The 25047-nt window shown below is 41.2% G+C and overlaps 2 protein-coding genes across 10 annotated transcripts in view; one reads left to right on the top strand and one right to left on the bottom strand.

The window, feature by feature from the left end:
* The window catches only part of JADE1 (jade family PHD finger 1), a 52429-nt gene extending 43489 nt beyond the window's left edge, over window positions 1-8940 (top strand). For all 5 annotated transcript variants that reach the window (XM_074905098.1, XM_074905097.1, XM_074905095.1 and 2 more), the window contains 2 exons: window positions 4320-4437; window positions 5288-8940. In XM_074905098.1, the coding sequence (XP_074761199.1) occupies window positions 4320-4437; window positions 5288-6189 (1020 nt within the window). In that variant the 3' untranslated portion in view covers window positions 6190-8940. The remainder of the gene's footprint in view (window positions 1-4319; window positions 4438-5287) is intronic.
* Window positions 8941-9057: 117 nt separating this feature from the next.
* SCLT1 (sodium channel and clathrin linker 1) overlaps window positions 9058-25047 on the bottom strand; it is a 49028-nt gene continuing 33038 nt past the window's right edge. For 4 of the 5 annotated variants that reach the window (XM_074905099.1, XM_074905102.1, XM_074905101.1 and 1 more), the window contains 3 exons: window positions 16160-16238; window positions 14990-15085; window positions 9058-12314 (listed from right to left, as the gene is read on the bottom strand). In XM_074905099.1, the coding sequence (XP_074761200.1) occupies window positions 12252-12314; window positions 14990-15085; window positions 16160-16238 (238 nt within the window). In that variant the 3' untranslated portion in view covers window positions 9058-12251. The remainder of the gene's footprint in view (window positions 12315-14989; window positions 15086-16159; window positions 16239-25047) is intronic. The other variant, XR_012633564.1, reaches the window with a different exon arrangement.

Here is a 25047-nt window from a genome sequence, read left to right as displayed (position 1 = left end):
AAGACCTCGGCTGTGCTCCCCCATACAAATGATGTCATCAATGTACTGCAGGTGTTCTGGGGCCCCACCTTTCTCCAGTGCAGTATGGACCAGTCCATGGCAAATGGTGGAGCTGTGGTTCCACCCCTGGGGCAATCGATTCCAGGTGTACTGGATGCCTCTCCAAGTGAACGCAAACTGTGGCCTGCACTCTGGCGCTATCGGAATGGAGAAGAACGCGTTAGCAATGTCAATCGTGGCGTACCACTTGGCTGCCTTCGACTCCAGTTCATACTGGAGCTCCAGCATGTCCGGCACTGCAGCACTCATCGCTGGCGTAACTTCATTCAGGCCACGGTAGTCCACAGTTAGCCTCCATTCACCATCAGGCTTTCTCACTGGCCGTATAGGACTGTTGAAGGGTGAGTGAGTTTTGCTGATCACCTTCCAGCTTTCTAGTTGGCGGATCAGCTGATGGATGGGGACCAGGGAATCCCGGTTGGTGCGGTACTGCCGGTGGTGCACCGTTCTGGTAGCAATCGGCACTCGCTGCTCCTCAACCTTAAGCCGCCCCACCACTGAGGGATCCTCTGAGAGGCCGGGTAAGGTGGACAACTGTTCAACCTCCTCCAGGGCAGCTACACCAAAAGCCCACCGGTACCCTTTTGGGTCTTGGAAGTACCCTCTCCTGAGGTAGTCTATGCCTAGGATGCACGGGGCATCTGGGCCAGTCACAATGGGGTGCTTATGCCAGTCCCTCCCAGTCAGGCTCACTTCAGCTTCCAGTATGGTCAGCTGTTGGGATCCCCCTGTTAACTCCAGAGATGCAGATGGATTCAACCCCACTGTAGCTCGATGGCATCAGGGTGCACTGTGCGCCAGTGTCCACCAAAGCCTTATACTCTTGTGGGTCTGACGTGCCAGGCCATCGGATCCACTGTCCAGTAAATCCGATTATCCCTTTCCTCCACCTGGCTGGAGGCAGGGCCCCTCTAATCCTGCTCATCATCACTCACTTCTTGCAAGAATGATTTACTGGTCCCCTCAAGAGGGTCAGACATAACGTTCACCATTCTGTTCTGCCTGGGGGATTTCTGACTGGACACTGGAGCTGCGCTCTTCTTGGAGGACTCCCCTTTTGTGATGCTCTTCCCTTTCAGCTGCTCTACTCGTGCAGCTAGGGCGGCAGTGGGCTGTCCATCCCACCTCCTCATGTTTTCTCCATGGTCGCAGAGGAAAAACCACAGGGTGCCTCGTGGTGTGTACCTTCTGCTGCCTTTCTCTTGGGTGGGGAAACGTTTACTTCTAATGGCTGAGACATCAGCCCGTGCAAGTGGAAAGTAGGACATGTCCTCTTCCACTTTCTGGACCCTCTGAGACAGTTCCTCCACAGCTGAGACCCAGGAATGCTGAGATGAAGGGAGATTTCCCACATATTGCCGGAGCTTGCCAACCACTCCATCCACTGTCAGAGTGTGGGTGTCTGTCCACCAGGACACTATTGCCAGTGCTTTCGAGTGTGCTTCTGGTGCGCTCTTCAGGAACTTTGGCCACATCAGGTGTGTGCAAGAGGCCTGATCTGGGTCCATGGGTGACTGCTCATCATTCAGATCACCATAGATCATCTCAAACACAGCCAGTTCCCTGAGGTTCTGGATGCCTTTCTCAGTGCTGGTCCATTTGCCTAGCTGACATGGGATATCACCTTGTAGGGGTGCCTCTCCCTTACACTGAGCAGGAGTCGCTTCCAAAGGCTGAGGGGTTGAATCTGTTTCCCTATTTCCCTATCAGTGCCAGCATCCTTGGCCAAAGATCCCAGCTGCTTGGCCTCTCTCCCCTCCATCTCAAAAGCACTGGCTCCATTGTCCCAGCATCGGAGCAGCCAGGTGCAAATCTGCTCACCTCCCAAGCGGCCGAAATCTCTCCGCATATCTCGCAGCTCAGTCGGGGACAGAGATCGGACAGTCACCTCTGGTCCTTCCTCCTGTTCCCATGCTGGGCCTGGCTCATCCCCATCCCTCATTCTGCAAACTGATTTTCTGGTATATTTTGTTTTCTGTATCGGGGCAACTGACACTGGCACTGCCTGGCTCAGTCGCTGTGCTGGTGGAGGCGACTGAGACTGGCTCTGCCTGTGCCCCCGGTTCAGATATTGTTTGTGTGGCCTTTTCTTCCCCTTGAGGGCAGTGGGTGATATTAAAGAGGACACGGTAGGCATGGGCAAGTTCCCAACACATTGCAGCGATTTGTGTCTCCTGGGTTTTGCCAGTTTGGTAACACACCCTTTGTAAGCACTCCATCAGCTTCTCAGGGCTCTGCATTTGCTCAGGAGTGAAGTTCCAAAGCATTGGAGGTGCCCACTGACTCAGGCCTTTGCCCATCTTTTCCCACACCCCTTGCCACTCACTATTATCTGACCTCGGGGCAGGTTTCCGGGCACTGCTATTGTTAGAGAAATACCATATGGCCAAAACCGAAATCAGGCAGACATTCAGAAGGCACCGGGCCACAATCACACTGCCCTGCAGGCTCCAAGAATAACTGAACCTCCCCAAAGCTGAGAGGGATCTCTTCCCCTGGCTCACCCATAGAGGGGGTGAGACCCCTAACAAAAGCCCAAACGGCAAACAGGTACTGGCCCCCGCCCCCCCCGCACAGCGATACAAAGGCAGCATAAGTGTTCAATAGCCCGTATAACAACATAAGACCCTTTATACATTTTCCACCGATAACAAACACCACCACAGGGATCATAAACTGGATATAAGGAGTAATCCAGCCCCACCACACAAACAAGTGGGCCAGCATCGCAAATGTTTTCTTACCAAACAAATACAAACAAAAAAATTACACCCAACAGATTGCTCTATCACACTCTGGTCAGGGTCTGTCCCTTTTTATTCTTATTTCGTGCCCCACGTTGGGCGCCAATAAAGAACGTGCAGGTTTAAGCCGTGCCGGGACCGGAGAGCACGTTGCCATTGCCCCTACCCCACCCGCAGCTGGTCGGGCTGGCAGTTAAGCACAGACCCCGGGCTGAAATAAGAAGAAATTTAATACAACAGAGCGATAGAACAATCTGAACAACAACAGTGGCAATGATAACAACAATAAACAGCAATAACAGTGAACAAGACAAACGATATACAGAGAAATACCGCTAAATGGTTACAAAAAAAGGTTCCCGCCCCTGAGCCCGCCAAAGAGCAGGGTGAAAAGGTTCCGCCCCTGGACCTGACGCCAGCATGGTATGAATAACCCGGCTGGAGATCCCTTCCCCCTCTCTCTCTCTGCTGGGGATACCTAACTCTATCCTAGCTGAACCAGGACAGTCAGCCATCTAGAAACAGATTTCAAAATCTGTCATCCAGTACCCCTGATGGAACAAGTACTTCTGTGGACGTGATGTACTTGTTGCACAGCTTGGGTCAGACAAGGCCAAGGACTGGATCAGGAGGGGTACCAGGTGGGACGTATCTCTTCCGATGCCAGTCCACAGAGTAATGAGAGCTCCTTGGAAGCACTGGAAGCCTTATGTAGAGCAGGGCCTTGGCAAAACCCATCACACGTCTCCTCCTTCCTGGCAGCAGGAGCAGCCTACAGGGCGGGAGCCTGCAGCTGCACCCAACTGAGCACAGAGCCTTGGAGCACCCACCTCCACTGCTCAGCCGTCCCCTCCTCTGGGGAAGAACTTGCTTCTGAGCTCTGGAGAGTGGTGGTTGTGAAGCTTACACAGCTGTGGTCTCGATTAGACAGTCACAGTTTAAGGGCAGAGATGGAGTTTTTGTTTAAGAAAACCTGAGACAGTAAAAATAATTCTTTTGTTAGTGTTCCCAGTCCCTGCCACCTCCATTGTGCCATGGCAGCAGTAGACCAGCCTGCCTACATTTTGATCAGTCGTACTGCAGTGGCATCAGAAAGACTGGTACAGGGGAATAGCTCTGCACATTTTCACACTATTAAATATAATTTTCTGTTGTGTCTCAAACAATAAGCAGCAAATGGTGCTAGGCTATTTAATACTGAGTAGATTTAAGCACTTCCAGAATTCCTCTAGATTTCCTATACCTATACACACACATATCTATATTTATATATATATATGTTTCAAACATTTATAGACATTACTTCTGTGCTGTGCCCTTCCCAAATCTGATGGAATAATCTGTCAATTAAATGGTGTTTAAGACTCTTCCAAGAAGTGTGTTAAGAATGTTAAATTTAAATACATTACTAATGTGTTTAAATGGTGTATAGTACTTAAACTGAATTAAGAGTACAGATTGACAACATCACAGAAATGCAGTTGCTGTGCAACTCATCAACTTGATGTATTCTAGGTGCGTAATCTCACTTACATGGTGACCCGAAGGGAAAAAATCAAGAGATCTGTTTGCAAAGTTCAAGAACAGATATTTAATATCTACACAAAGCAGCTGGAACAAGAAAGAGTTTCAGGTATGTTTCAGCGTTCCCTTTTTCACATAAGACTGCAGGCACAGGCTACTGACTGATTTTTGAAGGACAAACAGGACCTCATTTATTCTCATTAAAATCTTGTGTAGTCCACCATGCATCAGCAGATAGGAAGGAAAAATGAGGATGTGTTGCTGCAAGGGTGGGCACATTGCTACAGAAACTGGTAAGTCTGTGTTCTTACGGCAGGGCACTGAGGGGCTCACTGCATCAGGTCCTGTCTGGGGGGAGTCGTGAGTGGCTCCTTACAACAGAGAGACCATGGTACAGAGGCAGGTGCCATGTGGTACCGAGTCAGTCGGTGGCTTATTAGCACCACTGCGTTAGTGAGGGTACGTGCTGCTTTGCATCATAGATGCAGTTTAAAGAAAGGAATTTTGGAAAGGCAGCATTCACATCTTTTTCTGCCTGAGCTCACTGAGAGCAGCCTTTCTCAGAAGGATGAATAACTTCAAGGTTACTGCATTAACTAGATTATCCTTAGAGTATCTGGTAACTAATAAACTGTATTTTAGACAGAATAAATCAGAGCCACCTGCTGGTTGCTTTCCTCCCCCACCCTCCATCTGAGGAGTCTCTCTGTCTTAGTGGATAGAGTAGCACTAGGAATTACATTTGCTACAGGAAGGGAAACTACACCCAGCAGTAGGTTGTGAAACCATGACATAGCCACATTAATTGTGACATAAAGGTGCTGGATAGGCAACCTAATACCCATTTTGGCCAAAGAACATGTCAGGCATGAGGAACAGAGATCAAATAGGTACTTTGAAAAGTGGTATTTACCCAGACACGGAATTGCTTGATTTTAACTCAGTCTGTTTACACGTAGGTGTGCCTTCCTCATTCTCCTCAATGGAAAACACGGTGTTGTTCAACAGTCCCTCTTTGGGCCCCAATGCCCCTAAGATAGAGGATTTGAAATGGCATTCTGCGTTCTTCAGGAAACAAATGGGCACGTCTCTAACCCACTCCTTGAAAAAACCACACAAGAGAGACAGAGTAAGAAACAGCTCTGGGAATGACAGCAAATCTGTGCTGGGGCAGCCCAGCCAAAAGGAGGGCGGTACAGCGCCGGGTGGCTTTTTAAATTTTGACAAGACTTTTGCAGAAACACGGATTGTATCAGCACAGCAGAAAAATGGCATAGTGATACCTGACCACAGAAAAAGAAGAGACAATCGTCCACAGGGTGAGGTGATCAAGGCCGAACTAAAGGAAAAGACTTCTAAACACAACCACAAACCACTGAGACCCACAGAACTCTCTCAGAGGCAATCGGAAAACAAAAGGGCTGTGAACCACTCCAGTGGTAGGTCAGCACCTGGCACGCGGAGGGATTTAGTGCCTAAATGCAATGGGGGTCTTGTCAAAGTAAACTCTAATCAGACAGTAGTTAAAGTGCCTACGACGCCCACGAGCCCAGTGAAAAACTGGGGCGGATTCCGAATTCCAAAGAAGGGGGAGAGGCAACAGCAGGGTGAGAGCCCGGAGGAGACCTGCCGCCAGAACTCCAGCTACCCCTACCTGGGCGTGGGCAGAGTTTCACCGAAGGACAGGGCAAAAAGCAAGCTAAAGCCTGACAGTGAGAACGATGGCTACATCCCTGATGCCGAAATGAGCGACTCAGAGACTGAAGTGGCTGAAAAAAAGTGCAGGCAGCAGCGGCTCAGTCCAACCAGCACTATCAGCAGAAGGACGGACATTATTAGGAGAAGCATCCTAGCATCCTGACTGGACCCGGGGACACGGTGTCGGCACCATGCTGAGTAGAGTCACTGCCTACAGGCCAACTCCGCATTATTTATTGGTGTGAGAGAGGAGAGTTCTTGGACGTGGCTACAGACCGACAAATTGAGAACCCCGTTATTCCTGAGCTGTATAAACATGTTTACATGCACTTAAAGCTGTTTTTTTTTTTTTTTTTGCGCACCCCCCCCCCCCCCAATTCTGTGAGCAGTTAAAACCTCCGTTATTTGCAACTTCCCTGAGTAAGCAGAGAAACAGCATCACTACTGAAACAGGATTTGTGATGAACACTAAAATAACTCACAAAAACCTTTTAGAAGGGGCTAGGGTGGGTAAGGGGAAGTAGGCTGCATTCATCCCTTTTAGCTAAAAAAGCACTGGTAAAACCTGACTCCCTTCCCCTGCCTTCTGGAAAAGCACAAGCTCTTAATTTAACTAGTGTGTATTGAAGCGAAGATGGTTGTTTAACCGTACTGCACTTCTAAACCCCATCACAGATGGCCATGTTCCTTGGATGGTGGTAGGTCTTTCTCCTCTTTGCAGAATGTTTTTGTTGCATTCAGTTTGAGTGTAGCTGGTGGCTCAAAACCCTCCATAAACTCCAGAGTTTACATGTAAATACACGCAGGAGATGAGCAGGTCTAACCCTGATGTTATACTGGAGGAGGAGGAAGGGTCAGGGCTGCAGCTGCCTTGTGGTGCAACAGTTTGGAAGGACAGGGGCTGAGCTCAGAGGGAGCTCTCGTGGGGCTCCCATCAGAGAAGGGGGCTGGCTTGTGGGTCATGGCCCCCTATGGAATAACCTGCCACCGTTTAGCCAGTCACCTGTCTCGGGACTACGATGACAATTCAAGAAAAAAATTTCTAAGGCACTAGTTGGTAGGATTTCCCAAAGCCCACCACGGATGCACTAATGGTATGTATTGGGAAAGCCAGGCTTATGACACTAAAGGGTTGCTTTAAAATAGACAGGAATATATATTTTTAAATAGAATAAAATGGAAAGGCAATAAATTGTGATTAGCTCTTTACAGTCAAATGAAAAAATATTCTATTCTGGACTAGATTTGATGGAAGAGGGAACTCGTATTCTGATTGTGTACTTTTTTTTAATAATTGCAAATGGCAATAACTAGTAAGCTATGAGCAATAATATTAACAGATCATTAGGATACTGTTTTGTAATGAGTAGAGTGCACATGTAACAGTGGAGTGTTAGGAGCCTGTAAATTTTGGAATTCTGCGTAGACGTAAAAAGTCAGGTATGTGCTGGTGAAAAAGTTTAAGCAGCAATGTGTTACACAAAGACAGGCATAAAGAACCCCGTTCCCCCTGCCCTTTCCTACTCCCAGCCTGCCGTTACCACATCCACTCACTTTTTAATGTTAGACCCTTGCCTCTTGAGCAGGGAGCATTTAAAACACAGTAGAACTCTGCCATAACTGAGTCTTCCAGATGATTCAATCAAACAAAAAAGGAAAAAAAGAGCGCTTATTAACACCCTATCTTGCTATGCAAGTTATCACTTAATTAAATATTTCAACAGACTGCATCCCTGTCATTTGTTTTAAAACTCAGAAGTCTTAACTTTTTGAGGAAGGGGAGTTTTGTGTAAGACAGCTAGTGTACATTTAAAATACCATTGCTGGTCCCAAGAAGTTAGATTAATTTCATCACTCAGAGGTCAAAATCACAGAGGGCACTGGTGAATCTAAAGTTACACAGTCACTCTTGGGACATGTTAGAAGAAGAGTACTTATTTAATCCAACACCACCATAGACAAAAGGTAAAAATGCAGGTAAGTTCTACTCAACATACAGTGACATTTTCTAGACTGGCACTGTTGTTTTCTGTAAGAAAGAAGCTCATGACCATATAGGGAATTGTTTGACAAGCCATAGATGGAATAATCTAAAATTTGATTCTAAATAAACATTTACCCTCACACCAGTTCGCAAGAGGTACCTTGTTAATTTGCACTATTATGAATGCTAACGTTGTGCAGAATTAATGCCTTATCTGTTTCGCTCCCCGACATTTAGGTTAATAAGCTTTCTAATGTTTCAAGTTAAGCTGAACCAAAACCAAAAAAGCTGTAAGAAGACTGCAGTGTGCCCAGCTCTGTAGGTTAGCTTTGTCTCCCATGCTTAGCGCGCAGCAGAAGAGGTGTTTTAAGTACAGCAGTGACAATACAAACCCATGCCTGCATTTTATTGGGACAGAACCATTTGCTGAATTTCTGGTTTTAAGCGTTACCTTTCCTTGTGCAGACTGACCAAGAGATCTTTGATTATGATTGGTGTATTCTGTCAAACTGTAGGCTAGTTGAACTTCTGTAAAGTTGCCTGGAATGCCATTTGTTAGGTTATAAACTCACACAATTCTAAATGAAGGGTTATACGTGTTGTGTATAAATCTCAATTTCAGAAATTTGAGAAAATCGTCATTACATTTGTAAAACTTTGTACAGAAGATTTTTCACTATGTGCCTAGCTTTGGTGTCCATTCAGCTGAAATTAATTAAAAAAGGTGCATGAAGAGAAACAGATAGAAATAAAAAGTATATGTAGAGATGACTATTTTATATTACATGGCCCAATCCTGTATTTATTTTCTCCCTTTTTTGAAGTATTTATAAAGACCTAGTTGAAGACAGCTGTATTTTTTGTTAAAATATTCAGTAGAATTGTGCCTTTTTGTCTGTATGTGAATAAATGCTGTACATTTTTGCAGTATCCTTGCCAGCAGTGTTTTAGAATTTGCAGTAGTAATTTTGTTTGGGTTTTACATAAACACTTCACTGCAATGAGCTGAAGACCTTTCATGGTTAAATAAGCAATTTGATTTGGATTATTACAGGTATCAAAAAGCACACTGCAGTTGCAAGACTTTTCTTTTTAGAAATAGCATTGGGTCTTGTTACTGACAGCTGCACCTAGCCCGTGAACAGAAAATTGTATGCTTTTTCCCTTGAGATCCTCAAAGAGATGTTGCTTACCTCAAAGAGTTTACATTTGTCAATACACAATGTCCTTCCAAAGTCTGTAATTGTCATGTACGTATTCCACTGGAAGGGCAGCACAAGGTTTTTTGCCTGTCAACCTTCAGGACACACACACCGAACGCCTGTTCACACCATGAACTGCTGATGGTCAGGCAACGCTGAGGGAGGGCAGCTGCTGCTTGAGCAGCACCACCAGGAGACAAGGCCTGAAGGGCACCACAGGTCCTTCCCTCTTGCTTCCTCTAACTCAGGGTGCAGAAACATGGAACAGAATTGGAGCAGAGCAAGAAAAGGACGAGGCTGTAAAGTTGTATGTATAGCAGTACATCTCGAAAAACAGCGAGGGATAAATAATTTCTCAGCTCTGTACTTGTATCACATGCATTCATAGTGTGGGCAACTGGGAGTGGCACCCCCCTCCTAAGAGTTACTAGTACAAGCTTTTCAAGGCATGAGTAAAAGTCTGAGAGGTTCTGGCAGCTGCTTTAGAGACCTTGCTGACAGCAGCCTGTCTGACAGGCCCTGCTCTGCTGGGGTTACCTGAGAACAACAGGGTCAGAGCAGAGGGCAGCTTGCTAAGCACTTCAGTAGGCTTACCATCAAAGAGTTTCTGGTAGGCAGCAACAGATCTTTCAAGATCTGGCCTGTGCCAGAAGGTGTCAGGCTCTTGGGCAGACCCAAAATGAAACTCATACTACCTTCACAGTCAGTTTATCTCACCTGCTGAATGGAAGTAACTATTCAACCAGAAACTTTTCCTAAATAGCCAAGAACAAAAGTTCTACTCACTGGGAAGCATTAATGTCACACTAGGGAGTCTTTAAAACACTCAAAAACTGGTGGTGAGGTGGGAAAGGAAGGTGGGGGAAAAAGAAACTTTTCAGTGGAAGAGTGACAAGAAATACATAAAAACAAATGTAAAATCACCAAGAATGATGATTGAAAAGCCTGCTGCTCAATTCCATGAAACAATCTAGCATCCTGAGGGAAAGAGCAAAACTTAACTAACCAGCAAGCCTCAAATTTTAATTGCTCCAGCAAGTGCCTTTCCTCTGGAAGTCCAACTTGTGAGCAACATGCCAGCAGCCTGCTCAACGCCACATGGAAGCAAAAGGAGGTGGTGTCAGGGTGATGAGCTTGACCCCACTCCTCTGTGTGGTTTAGACAGATGTATTTGGTCAGTTTAGCTGCTCAGAGACAGGAGGGAAATCTCTCTTACCTGTGTCATCTGCCGTAATTGCTCTGCTGCCCCTTAACTTTACAGTTAGGTGCTTGTGTCATCATTGCATTTCCTGTTGTGGCAAATACCCATTACCCAAGAGCTGCACCACAAGTTGAAATGAGTATACCCGTAATCAAAAGCAAACCAGTCGGGTGCCCTTCTGTGCCTCAAGGAACAAGTACACAAATACTGTCACACCAAAACTTAGTTACCTGCCATTTCCAGCCAGGTTTCACTTCACGGGTAGAGCCTCTCTTCAAGGAGTGAGTGGGATTAATGGCTCACACAAAATCTTCCAGGTGGTCTGTCATCACCTCAGATGCACATTATGCAAATGAAAATAAGGTGCTTGGTACTTACCTCCCTCTGTACCACATACACAGTTGACTGATGAAAAATATCACTGCAACAGACATTTGGAGCTTCCGGACAATGCATCTACATTGCTTTGAAAAAAATCTTTGAAGTCTTTTAGCAAAATTAGTGATTGCAGCGGATACAAACATGTACCAACCCGAGAAAGCACTAGAAAAGAAGTGTGTGCAGCTGTAGGAAATAGTAACTTCCTCTGCAGTTAGCAGAAATTTTTCTTTAGGTTGTATCCCTCTTGCAGGCTCTACCTGAACACCTGGGTTTGCAGGAGGTGGCACAAACTCATTTCCATGTGGTGATCAACCCAAGTCTGTCCTCTAAAATGCAAATACGGTGAAGATCACTGCGAAAGATGTCTGGGTTTGTTAGTCCAAAACAACAGTTTTCACCAAGCCCTGGGTAGGTGTTATCCATCAACTGAATTAGAAGATATAAATCAGAATTACACTCTTCACATTTAAGAGGAAGGAGAAGAAATTATGTCCCTTAAGTCCAAGATGGGAGCACTTCAAAATCAGCTAACACCTATCAACTGTTTATAATATATGCTGAAAGAGAAAAAGAGCTCAGCTCTAATTTTAAAATGATATATATGAAGTTTCTCAACTGTCAAAACCATATGCGCAAGAGGATTCCCACATATTGGCATCTGTGGAAATCAGACACACCATTTCATAATGCATAAAAGCTGGATGACTGGATGACTTCACCAGCTTTGTGAAAATAGAAGTAACAGAGAACTGAAGTTCCCAGACACATACAAACCAAGAGGGCAGATCAACAGCAATGCAAGGAACAACTGTAAAATAGTAATTAAGAAAAAAGCACAACTGGACAGACTATGGTCCTTAGGAACGAGCTGTATGAATAGCCATAGCACTATTTTATTTATTAACTCTTTCCCAGGGGCATCAGAAAAAGCTGAACCGAATTCTTAAAACTGGAAGGTAGTGGAGGCATTTTGCAGCTGTAATGCCTGCCGTAAAAACAGCAGCTATTTGACATTCACCATGTAGTCAGCATCTTCCTAAAATTCGTAAAAGATCTTCAAAATGTTCCCAATTTACTGCACTACAAAGAAAAATTAAAGGTATTGACTGTATGTGAGCAAAGCTGTTCATGAATTTCAATATAATGTCATCTGTTCCCTGTACAGTCTTGTCATAGTTAGAGCTGGTGTTTTTTAAACCAAAAAAGACCAATATGCCAGAGCACTGTATCAGACTGTTTCATCTGCTACATTAAAGGACTTTAATGACATAATTTTGCAGTTGTCTTCCAATCTTTACTGTGCATACAGGTACAGTATCTTCGTCCATCCCCTTTCTTACCTGAATAAAACAGAAAATGTTTATCTTAAGTTTTACAAGCCTTGCTGTGCATTTGACTTTCATGCTCCAGTAATCTTCTTAACTCCAACATGGGGTGAATGAACAATATACACGCTTTTAAGTATTTTCCAGATCCTTCAGGGAAGCAGCTTTCTTCTTCTTTGTAGTTATCAGGCTGAGCTGTAATTAAAAGCAAGCAGATAGTTTCTTGCATGATTTTTTGTAAGATCAAAGTATCAGTAGAGCTTCAATATGGAAAATGTCAGGAAGGAGAGGGAACAAGTGTAGGTAAGTGGGAATTTGGGGTAAATAGGAGCATTTACAGTAGATGAGTACTGCTCTTGTTTCAGATCTCAAAGAATTCAAGAAGATGAAAGATTAGGCAGCACGGGTACACTTTAAAGACATCTACATAAAATACACACATTTTAAACCTTTGCAAATGTTATCCTGCATTTTTTGTCTCTTACTGAATTACTGTTATTTAATAATAAGCTAAGATTTATAGTCATTGAACTAGCCACAATAAAAATGTAATTTCTAGACTCCCTAATAGTCCAGCTCTAGCCTACACTGGATTTAATTTTACAAGTAAGCTGGATAATGTAATGAGAATAGACAAGTCAGAAAGTAGACCTCAGCCTACTCAGGTGAGCATTCGGTTTTCTGAGAGCTAGGAGACAATAAATGCCCATATGCTGAAGAGCGGGCTTTCTTGTAGCAGTACTGGAGATTGCTTTTTCCAGACTTTAGCGGGAACAGCACTGGTATGTCTTTGTTTTGGCAGGGGGAGGAGGGGGCTTGGCACAGACGTCCTTCAGTCGCTACAAAGGAGCTGTGCCTGACAGCTGGCAGCAGTAACCTCTGCCAAGCCTGAAGAGGGCAAGGCAGTTCTGAAGACTGGCAATAAGGTCTGGACAACAATTTAGCTGCTAAATATCTTGTCAAATCTCTTTGGTACCTTTCAGAGGGAGATTGGTGAGGAACAGTTAATTACTGATGTTTTCAGGAACAGCAAGACCTCTTCCTACATGGACACCAAGGCCAGGAATTACTCCCTTGAAAGGCTATTTGATCATGTTTTTTAAGGGAAGAGGGCACCTCAGAAGTATGAGAGCTGAACAGCTCCATTTAACAAACAGGAGGCAAAAAAAGATAAGTCATTCTTTCAGAGCAGATCTTCACCAGCTGGGTAGACCCTGTCATGACAGAGAGCATTTACAGCCAGGAAACACAGCTTATGTTTTGATAGCTTGGCAGCTATGCCCATTTTATTCACTGCTGTTGGGAAAAAATGCCCTTTGTCCTAATTGGACAATTTAGATCTACCAAACATTTCCTCTCTTCAACCCACATAGGATCACCCCCATTAAAAAGCTGTAATTTGCAAATGGGTTTCCTGAATCACTAAAAAAATCAGGAGGCAGAAAGATCACCTCTACTTATTAGGAAACCAACTTGAGTAACAAATTTGCTTGGCAAAGAACTGAACCTAGTGTATAAACCTGCCATGGGATTTGTTTCAAGATGTATAGCTTGATTGGTATAGAAAAAAGATGCTGGATGGAAAAACCGCACCTACTGTCGTCCAGCAGAGAAAATACAGAATTACAGGTAGCACAGGGTTTATAAAACTAAAGCCTGATGTTTCTCTCTCTGAAGAGAAGAAAATCTTTCCTCCCAATATCCCTGATGTCTAAAAATACTGAACAGTACTGCTCAAAGCTGGCACTGAGTGGTGAGAGAACTGGAAAAGGCAGCAGCAACAATTGAGCTCATGAAGTGATCACAGTAGTGCACAAGGTCTCGGGCATATAAATAGCCCTAACAGACACACCTTGTCTAAAGCTTTCAGAATCACTGAACATGTACCAGGCATGTTTCCTATGGTAGTGACATACATCCACCACCCCTTCCTTCCCCCATCCCTGGGGCCTGGAAAAAACCAAGTATTTCCTATTCTGTCTGCATAACTGCCAGTATTTTTGACATTACAGGACTTACTGCATCTGTTACACACAACTGATGGTAACTGGAGTGGGGTGTGGGACTGCTGGAGGCTGCTAATGAAAATGCGGGTGGACAGACAAGAAGTTAACAACTTGGGAGGTTTGTGTGACACGGCAGAAGGTACACTCAGGGTTGCAGCGTGATGAACACCGAACAGGCCCCCACTACCACTTCTGTCCCATAACCACTGCGTGCCATTTCCCCACGCTCTTCCTGCAGCCACACAATGAATTATACCAGGGAGCTTATTTGGCTGAAAAAACCCTACAAACAGAATTCCCAGAGAAGAGCCACGCTGCCTGGCAGGTTGTATAAAGGCAGTTCCCTAGCCAACAACTCCAGACATGCTTTGTTTTAGAGCAGACTCCCCAGGAGACAGGTGCAGGAATTGGCACATTTGCTCCTTACCACGTGAAACCATCGTTTGTGACTGCTACAGCAGGTTACACCAAGTTAAAAAACCTGGCTTGATGGGAACGGGAGCCACAGTTATTGACGGAGGGTTTTTTCTCTTTGCTAACTTGGTGCCATTTCTGAAGAAGGAAATGATCATACACCTTCATTCACACATTTTGAACCATGCAAGTGTAATTCGCATCAAATTTGTTTCCATAAACAAATTTATACTGTCACTTAAGCATCCTGTCAGAAGGTGGCATTTAACTGAATATGCATCAGTTTTGTGATGACGCATCCGAGTACAAGCTTGTTAAAATTACATTAGTAATAGCGCACATAAATGATCACCTCTGCCTCAGGAATGATACAAAGTGAACATTTTTGTAATATCCAATGGGATTTTTTAAAATGCACTTACATAACATGTTTTTTTGTTTGTTTTGTACCTTTTGAGATGCTGTAGCTGCCCTCTGTTCTGCCTGGCTCAGTCGCTTCTGAAGCCTGTTGATGTATTCTCGATATTCCACCATTAATTTTTCATCCTGTGTAAGTGAAATATCTCATTACAAACACAGAGTTCTTTTTACTGGATCCCCACACACTGTAGTGAAAAAGCCTAAAACAAGAGGAACTTAAGCAGTGGAACTGTTTACCAGTTACAGTAAGACTGAAGACATACTGCTGACACATTATAGAGAATTTCCAGCTCAGTTATGACATAGGACTGTTCCAATCAGCGTAATCTGCAGAGGAAGTTTTACTCATTTCACCATCTTGAAGTAAGATGCATAAAAGCTGACATTTTAATCCAGGTAATTTAATTTACACAATCTTACAATGTAAATGTTTTAGCTATACTCAAAGGGAAGAATATACTAGATAATACAAATGAGATGCTAATCTTGCTACAGGTTTCTTCTGTTCTCTTCAAGGGTGCGTATAAAGTCTTTCTTACCATTCTTTACTTACAGAAATCTATTCTTGTATCAGCCCCATTTTTCTCCTCGAAATAATACAGCACTACAACAAACAATGCAGAAGGACTTATCCTAGATAGAACTGGATGTTATCCCAGATTTATGAGTCTGACAGGATAGCTGTTTTCTAAAGTGGCCATTAATTATTGAACAATGCACATTAAAAAACCACCCTACTCTTAATCTGTAATGGATAATGCTTTTATCTATATGCATATATGCACACACAGTGTAAATTCTACTATACAAAGAGTACGCTGAGAATTTGGTATCTCTGCATATGCTACATTATCTGTAACACAGTGCCTACTCCTTTTTAGAGGTACACATGCATGCACAGGCATAAGTGACTTCAGAAACATTTCTTGAATTGTCTAAAATTGCTAGATTAGTAACCTTGAAAGATGATCTCTCCTTTACCTTTTCTTGTAATTTGAGAGGAAAGTTCATTTGTCTTCCTGCTATTTGAACATGACAGCAGAAACAGTGGAGTTTTCCAGTTATGACTACTCCTGTCAAAAATCCTTAGTTTTTTCAAAACCAGCAACATAACTCATCTAAATAGGTTTCTGTTAAGATCCCCGTTTACGTGCAGCAGTTTATAACTGAAAGTATTTGTCATATCAGTCATTATCTTACCTCAGTTACCTTTTCATTTGCCATTTCCAGCTGAGAAATGAGCTCCTGGTTACGAAGTTTCTGTTGACTCAGCTCACTTCTATAAATCAGAAGAAAGGATGCCGATAAACACACAGTACTGCATCAGTTATAGGAATACAGTTTCATAGGTACCTTCTTGCATTGTAGGAGCTTATGGTATATTTTTAGTTACAGCATTGCTCTTAAAACATTGATTTCAAGAGCACTACACAGCTAGCACTTCTTCATGTGTATTCAGAACTATAATGGCAGAGGAACAAGATGTATTTGTTGAATCAACAGGACTCTGTAAAGAGCATCTGACATATTGGAGGTTTTTTTCAGTTTACCGAATCCTGTTTTGCAGGTATGTTATCAAATATGCTATAAATGTAAGCTGCATTTGCACAGTGCATTCAATATTTAGACTGACATTCTAATTAGTGTCCCCATAATCAGACTTGAGTGTGGACATTTTTGAAGGTGCTTTGAAGTACCTGAAACCTAATCATTCTATACCTGTGAGACAGACAACAGTGTAACACTTCATGAGGAAAAGGAAAATGTCACCTTCTTCAAAGTGGTCTTTTTACTTTTATGCTGAATGAGTTTTAATGATCCTGAATTTGTATAGTATGGAAGAGAAAAAAAAAATATCTGGGTTATGGTAGACATCTTTTGAGTTGGTGCTCAAAGGAAACAGGTCTTGCCTCCTGCCATCACAAGCCACTGAAGAAGGAAAAATATCTGACCTTCAGTAACTTTAGCCAGAGAAAGATGCAAAACTGAATGAGCTGCTCTAACTTTTGACCAGTCTCTGCTCCACTAGCAACAGCCACCACAAAAAGTGGCACGATCCAGATTCTTGCCACAATTTCACATTCTATACTGAGGTTCAAACATACTTGTGAAGAAGAATTTTCAAATCTATTCTCACTTTACCTTCCCTTCCCAAGTTGAAAGTATACTGAAATGCAACCACTTTCATGAATATGTAGCACATCGACAGCGCTCAGAAAGCTGAGAGCTAACCTTTAGGCGTTCCGCCTATTACTGAAACTACATGCCCTGTAATGAAAGCTAAAGCCTTTATTCTTTCTGGGGGAACGGAGGTAAAGTAGAAAATAATTTATCCTCCAATCTTTACCTTAAAAAGCCTCTACTATTTTAATGATGGCATCTAGTTGTCAAAAATAATTTACTCTTAAAAGCATTAAAACTTAGTATTTCAGAAAACTTTGACTGAAAACTGCTATATGGTACTTGAAATACAAGGTTGCAATCCATCTGTTAACACAAGGTTGTGAATATACCCCTTTAACCAATCCCAGGTGGAGATCATAAAAACAGTTCAACATCTTCTGACTAGCTGCTGTAGAGATAAGAGTATGTAGGAAGATATTTAAATGACATGAAACAGTTAAAATTGCATATAGATTATACCTGTGTTACCACATGTGAACATTTTAATATAAAGTAGAATTAAAGATGGATTAAAATTGCAGGATCAAGATAGTATGTTAATACTGAACACTATTATTGTAATTTGTCCTCTGTAATCAGTACCAAGCATCAAGATGAAGCATTTTCAATATAGAAATTCTAATGAACAACTGTTTTTTGAAAGTTCAGTTTTTATAAACTGTTTTATTAGCAAAAAAGAAATTTTATACAATTCCTGTCATATATTTTCATATATACCTTCTAAAAATAAACTCCCTAGAAAACACTAGTCATTACAATGTGTAGACTGCTTATGTTCAAGTTTAACTATGCTAGTAAAAAACGCTTTGAAAATAAGGAAATTCTTAAATTCTGACAAACTGCCTTCATTGCTATGTCATCTTGGAAGACTACCCAAATAAATTAATTTTCCAAATTCAAAGTTCGCAGTTACTGAAAACAATCTGTCTTCAATACTTGTACTCAGGTGTGGAATTAGCATTCTTAGCAGCAGAGGCTATAAACAGAGTTTACAGGCTCGTATACAGCTGCATATCAAGAAATTATTTTTATAATTAGATCACACTGCACACGTATTTAAAGAAAACAGTTTAACCTTGTAAGCATAAGGAAATGTGATGACTACTGAGCTAGACTGTTGATTCATTCTGATTGTTAACCCTCCCCCAAACACACATTAGGAGATTTTAATATTAAAATTGAGCAGTTAACACCAACTGCTGAATAATCAAATCAGTCCCTACTCCATATTGTCTTTGTTAAGTGAGTAGGAAACAAAAGGTGAGCTTTTTTCATTTCGGCAGACAGGTGATAAATCTGGCAGCTGTAGCAAGTACATTCTGCAAAGCTCTCATATGACAAATATAGCATGTGCCAGCTGTTTTTTCAGTTGAATTATACTATAATATGCTTCAGTTACTCTTAGTAATTATGAATTTTGTATACTGCCAGTACCTGCAGCTGTCTCTCATCCTGTTAAATTTTTTTCTTTAATGAACATCTTAAAATAAGCAGTGATGGTTGCCAAACATTACAGAAGTGCAGCCAAGAATAATGTTTTAGAAATGGAGGAAACTTCTTCATCTCAAGATGCTGTGCGGTTCACTCGATGTACTGTATAGGATGCAGGGAGAGGGAGAAGGCAGTCCTGGCCAACCCTTCATACACAGGCACCAAAAAAGGTCACTCTTCAGCAGCAGATTCTTTTCAATTATAGAAAAGATAAAACTGAGAACTCCAAAACCCACACATGGCTACCGATGAGTCAGGGACTCCAGCTATGACACAGAGATGTTTCAGAAGCAGAAACTGGAACAAAGACACCCAAAATAGCTGCAATCAGATGACTTAAACTAAGCAAACTATTTAAATTTAAAACCAATATGGCAAGGATTCCCTTTTTGTAAGAACTGACAACTGAAATTCAAGTGAATATTAAAAAAAAAGAAGCCATTCAGTATAGTTGTTTGAATATAATGGGTTATGTTACAACAAATAGTTTTTATTTTTTCCTCAAAAAGTTGTATCTTACTACTAGACAATATAGGCAGATGGTTAAGATTATTTTTACCAATTTTTTCACAGTATTAGTATTAAATTTTATAACTTTTTTTTCTTAAAGAGTTAAGATTTTTAAAGCTCCTCAAATGCACTGTTACATGGAAGTAACTTCTGAAGTACTTACCCTCTTTATCATTTAAGCTGATGTTTAGAAATTGTCTCATGTACTGTTTGTTTTGTAGATTTATTTATATTTGTAAAAAGAGACCAGACTTGCCCCTACCTACTACTACCCCTATTCAGGCTAAACTGTACCATAAAGGAGCAATCATCCACCTGTCCAACCAGCCAAAGTACTATTCACAGCAAAACTGAGAGAACTGTCAATTTCCTGTGAAGTTTTCAAGTCACAAGATCTACCTTTTCCCATCTGCAGTTCTCAAGATCATCTCCACTGATGGGCACTCTGTGGGTAACTCAGTCATTTGATTGAATACGACACTTTGCTTATCAACGTGAATCTTGGTCTGACGATCCCTGGTCTAACCAGAAGCCTGTTCAATAATAATATGCTCTTGGTGTTGGCTACTGGTGAGGAGCCTGGTAAGGTTTTATGTGTAACCACTGCTCATCTGCAAAATTCCCTCCCAACTCACCCTAGTTCTCATCTTCATTCTCAGGATTAGAACATAAAAATCTATGAATAATACTGATATGCCAGTTAGAAGGGATTAGCCACCTATTACTAGCTGTATTACCACCTTTTTATTTACTTGTTTAACCCAGTTAACATAAGTACAGACCAGTCAAAGAGAATTAGAGAATACACAAATAATCTGCCCTTTTTCTTTTAGTAAATGTTGGCAGATCCAATTACCCTGTTTTAACTTAAATTCTATTGTCAGAACTTTCCCTCTCGCCCCCTTCTCAATCTATCCTGTATTCTGTTGTTACTGAAGTTTGCTTCCTTCCAATGTACCAATTTCCTTAAATGTTCCTTTGTTATTACTGATTTCCCTTTCTATCTCTGTGGTCATTTAATATCCGCAGTTTAAGTCTGGAGAACTGTATAGCTTTATACACAGTGCTGTAAGGTCCTAAGAACAGACCTAGCCAGTCTCTTCCCCTCACATATGGCCATAGGAACTGGTTTTCTAGAGTATAGATTAAAAGTTATACTTCAGTGAAAGCAAGAGCCTTTAAAAGTATGTGCATGCATTCACTGACAGCGATCTTAGAGCTTACAACTTCACAACTGGAAGTTCTACACCCTGTAGATCAGGAACAGCAACAAGAATATGGATCGATTCTATTTCTTATCAAATTCCACACAAATTTGGGGAGAAGCGACACTGCAGATCAAAACAACTTTTTAAAGTTTAAACCTAATTCCGATTTGGTTATTTAGATTACTTAAACAATGTTCCAGATATAGGGGGAGAAAAAGATCAAATAGAAACTCAAGTCAGTGTCAATTACTAATTAGTGAACGTGTAATAGTTATTCACCAAGTCTTAAAAGCTTTGTGTTGTGAAAAAAAATTACCTTTAGAAAGAAGTTTGCTAGTTTTACAGAATTTCTATACTGCTCTCCTGACTACTTTCCATATAAACCCCTATAAAGAATATGAAAGATGACTTTTTGCTTCTCAGAAGATCATTCTACTGATTCTTCCTGGTCAGAACTGAGTTGGTGGCCCAATCTCAGACCCTACCAGAGATGCAACTGTCAGAATGCAAGCCTGGTGAAACACAGCAAGTAGCCAAACCAATTCAGCTAAAATTGTTAATATGCATTTCCATCTCAAAAGCCACATCTGCCCTTTGGTCTTGAGGGGACTGACCCAGCTGGCAGGTAAGCCCCCATCCAGTTGCTTGCTCACTCCCCCACCAGAGGAAAGGGGGAGAGAACTGGAAGGCTACAGGTGTGAAAAACACTGTGGGTCAAGATGAAGACAGTTTAATAAGTGAAGCGAAAAAAAAAAATAAAATAATGCAAATGCAATCACTCATCACCAGCAGACCAGTGCCCAGCCAGTATCCAAACAGCTACTTTAGAAGAACTTCCTCCCAGTTTTACTGGTGAACATGATGCCATATAGTCCAGGATATCCCTTCAGCCAGTTGGGGTCAGCTGTCCGAGCTGTGTCCCCTCCTGCCTCTTGCCCACCGCCAGCCTCCTCGCTGTGGCGGCAGAGTAAGAAACAGGGAAGGCCCCAACCCTCTACTGGCACTGTTCAGCAACAGCTAGAACACGGGTGTGTTGTTATCAGTATTTGGGTCATAAATCTAAAACACAGCACCATACAGGCTGCTATAAAGAAAATTAACTCCATCCCAGCCAAACCCAGTACAAGTCTTTAAGAAGCATTAAATTCACCTTAACTTAAAATGTAAAATTCCCCCCAACTTAATCTGAGGGTGATAGATTTAGTATGTATTTGTTTATAAACAAACAGATAAATTTTTTTTTTTTTTATATTCAGACACTTTCTTAGACAAAGAAACAATCTAAATTCAATAGAACAGCCTGGGGATAACTCATCTTTAAATAAATACCAGTGCTACACCACTTTTTACAACCACTACAACCTTTAACAGTAATCATTCGTTTGCATAAGTTTTATAACTGTAAATATTTGCTGTCTAAGTTCACTTCAGTAAATGTCATTAGAACTCAAAGTACATTTAAAATGGATGCAATCAAAAGTCAGAACAGCTTCGCTTCACAGTCTGCCAGACTAGACGTTTTGCAGGAATGAAGAGAATAAACACTAGTCATGAGCTGTTCCTCATGCTGCCAAGAGCAGTGTTTTTATTTGGAACCATGACCTATGTTGCAAGAAGCTCTGACATTCTTAGTTACCTTCAAGATGGACTTTTGGCACAAGTATATTAAAGCAAAACTGATTTCTTGCCTTCTTGCAAGGTAAAGGTAAGATCTATTACCAATAAATCCTAAAATATGCTTAGGTACATCTTAAGATGCTTAGAGGGAAGAAAACTCTTCTCAGAAATTAAGACTGCAGTGTATTTTTATGAAGAAAATGGTGGAATTTAGTCTACAAATATTCAATGCACTGCCTACTGCTTCAGCACTGTTTTTTAATTCCAAGTTCAGTTTTACAGGCAATGATTACATGTTTAACTTGAACTGAGACCCAAATGTCCAAGAAAGCACAGAATAATTTTCAGTGAAGCCTGAAAGTATCAATTTGTTTATCAACATTTTTATCTACAGGTTTTTCACTGATCTACTAGATTTCTGTTATTTAAAAAAATCACCACTCTGCTTTACACCATCACAGGCTGCAAAATTTACTTTTCCTTCTTAACTTTTAAAAAATTAAAAATCACTAACGTTCACTGTTGTTGCTTCATTTCTTAAAAGTATTTATTTAATGCTTCCTTTATGCATATGGATTACACCTCACAAACAAAACACTGCAGACTTAGAATATGACAAATGAACTGCACAGAACATGGAAAAGTTAGCAGCTGCTGCTGGGAGGTTAGTAAAGAAGCCAAAATGTTTCAGACACCTTCACATGGAAAATTAAAGTAATAAGGACATAACTGAAAACCAGCAACAGATCATGAATTTAAGGCAAAGGAATGGGAAACACCTATACTAACAAATGGGACACTGACAGTGCTTATGGGAGCTGCACTAACAGTAACTTCTGGTGAAATGTAATATAAAATGCTGTTATGTAAACTACCTCCCTGGTATAAATGGACATGACTTTGTTAGTAAGTCCATCACTTCCTGAAAAACATTCACTTATAAGAAACATTACTATGCTGTAAGAGTAATAATTCTTATTAAAATCTGAAATTCTGCTACATGTCACCAACACAATCTGTATTTGCTCATATATTTACACAAATCCAATACATCAAACAGTAACTTCATGAAGTGCTAAGAAATGTTTTGGACTATCCTCAAATTATACTAAATAACCATGATACGTTGCTAAACTTGGAGAGCTCTCTATTTAAAAAGGGTATGTTGATGTATTCATCTAAGTTCATAGCCTTGCTGCCCAGTCAAGACAAGATGAAGACTCTAAGGAAGATACTAAGTTCTCCTTACAAGCTCACAGTGTAACTAACCCTCTCAAAACCACATAAACTTAAAAACGTATGTATATAGGAAAGCTGGGTGAACGTTGGCCTTTCACTTGGACCCTGCTGTAAGGCTTGGCGATACCGTTTCCTGCATTTAGCCTCAACAGGACTTTCAAACAGAGCCCTTAATTCAATAGACCCTGCTTAGTATCAGTCTATTATTTATCAGTCTTGCTGATACTTGTGACAAATGCACTTGCTGCAAAATTATTTTGCTTTCTAACTTTATTTTATTTTACAACAAAGAAGTGATCTACCATTCTGTACTTGCACTGAGAATACTTACTGAAAATGTTATTGTGCTAAGATTAAAATAAATATGATAATTATTCATCTATAATATAAGCAAGGACTTTGCGTTGAATAACTACTACTGTGTAATTCAGGAGCTAATTTTCATTCCAGCTGCATTCAGCACTACATAGCTAGGTATCTAGTAGTGCATATAATGTGAAAAATAAGCTGGTTTTAGATTTTATAGATAATACTTACAGGCTCTGTTATAGCCACTTGTCTCTGCAATATCAGAGCATCACTGCACAGATTTAATTACGACTTGCCTTATGTCAATTTAAATGACAGCCTTCTAGCAAAGAAAAAACTTGTTCCTGTTGCCAGCTTCCTTGTTAGGTAGAGCAAATGTCTGATAAAAATCAGTTCTAGCTTATGCCCTATGTAAAAGCATCACCTACAAAAAAAATCTTGAAAAGTAACTGACTTTGCTTTTAGACTTGCAGCAAAATACTGAAGTCACAGAGAATCATGTGGGCTTAGTGTAGACTTACAATTTTTAATACAAGATGAACGTTTTTTCTGTTCTGCTCACCAGGCAGTATTCTCTGATGCAGGATGTTAAATTATTGCAGGAGTTTTTCAGATGGCGCCACGTAGGTAGTCTCTCACATAAACAGGGACATTTTCCAAATTTACTACCTATTTTCCATGCAGATTCACAAAGCAGACTGCCTCTCTCATGTCTGTTATATTTTCTATGTCAGCATTTTACTGCAGACAACAAATAAGGTCTAAAGCTTTTGGCCACTATAACAACATTTTAACAAATAACATTAAAGCTTTAAGAAGGACAGCAGCTGTTTCATAGACAACTTTAAATGTTCTAGAAGTATGTGATTTTTTTCCCTTTGAATTGGAAGTCACTGAACTACATTCATGATCTAGTTACGAACCCACGTTCTCAGCCGGGACAGTTTTTGTAGTTTCATTTACAGAAAATCAACTACAAGCTTAACAGCTAAAATTTACCTTAGCATGAAACACTGCAAAATATTTTTATTCTCCAGTTACTGAATTTACAAAAGATATCAAAAAAGTATGAGTAAGACCCAGCTAATTACATACAGTGAAGCTGTACCGTTAAAACTGCCATTGAATAAGAACAGCTCCCAGCATCTCGCAGATGTGCTACACAGTGATGACTTCCGAAAGAGACTTTTTGCCTTTTTAAGAAACTGCTTAGCAATCTTTGCAAAATGCAGTATATTTTAAGGCAAAATAAAGCCAGTCTATATCTGGATAGATAAGGTAAAAAACCTGAAACTGTTTACTTAGGAGAGGTAAAAGTGACTAGAGTGATTGTTTTTCTAGAAAAACAGGCAAAAATGTTACTTCCAATCGGATTTAGTATGATTTTGAACTGACAAATTTAAACTCAACTAGTTATCACAGGTAACAATCCACCGCTACTACAAAATGTTCTATATGCTCAGAAAAAGAGCACTTGAAAAAATGAAAAGCATATCAGTGAAGCTGCTAGTGAAACAGAAAAGGTCATCA

The sequence above is a fragment of the Athene noctua genome, chromosome 4 (assembly GCF_965140245.1).
Source record: "Athene noctua chromosome 4, bAthNoc1.hap1.1, whole genome shotgun sequence".
In the NCBI taxonomy this organism is placed as follows: Eukaryota; Metazoa; Chordata; class Aves; order Strigiformes; family Strigidae; genus Athene; species Athene noctua.
The sequence above is the reverse complement of the archived record's forward strand: the minus strand, read 5'-3'. Positions and strand labels throughout refer to the sequence as shown.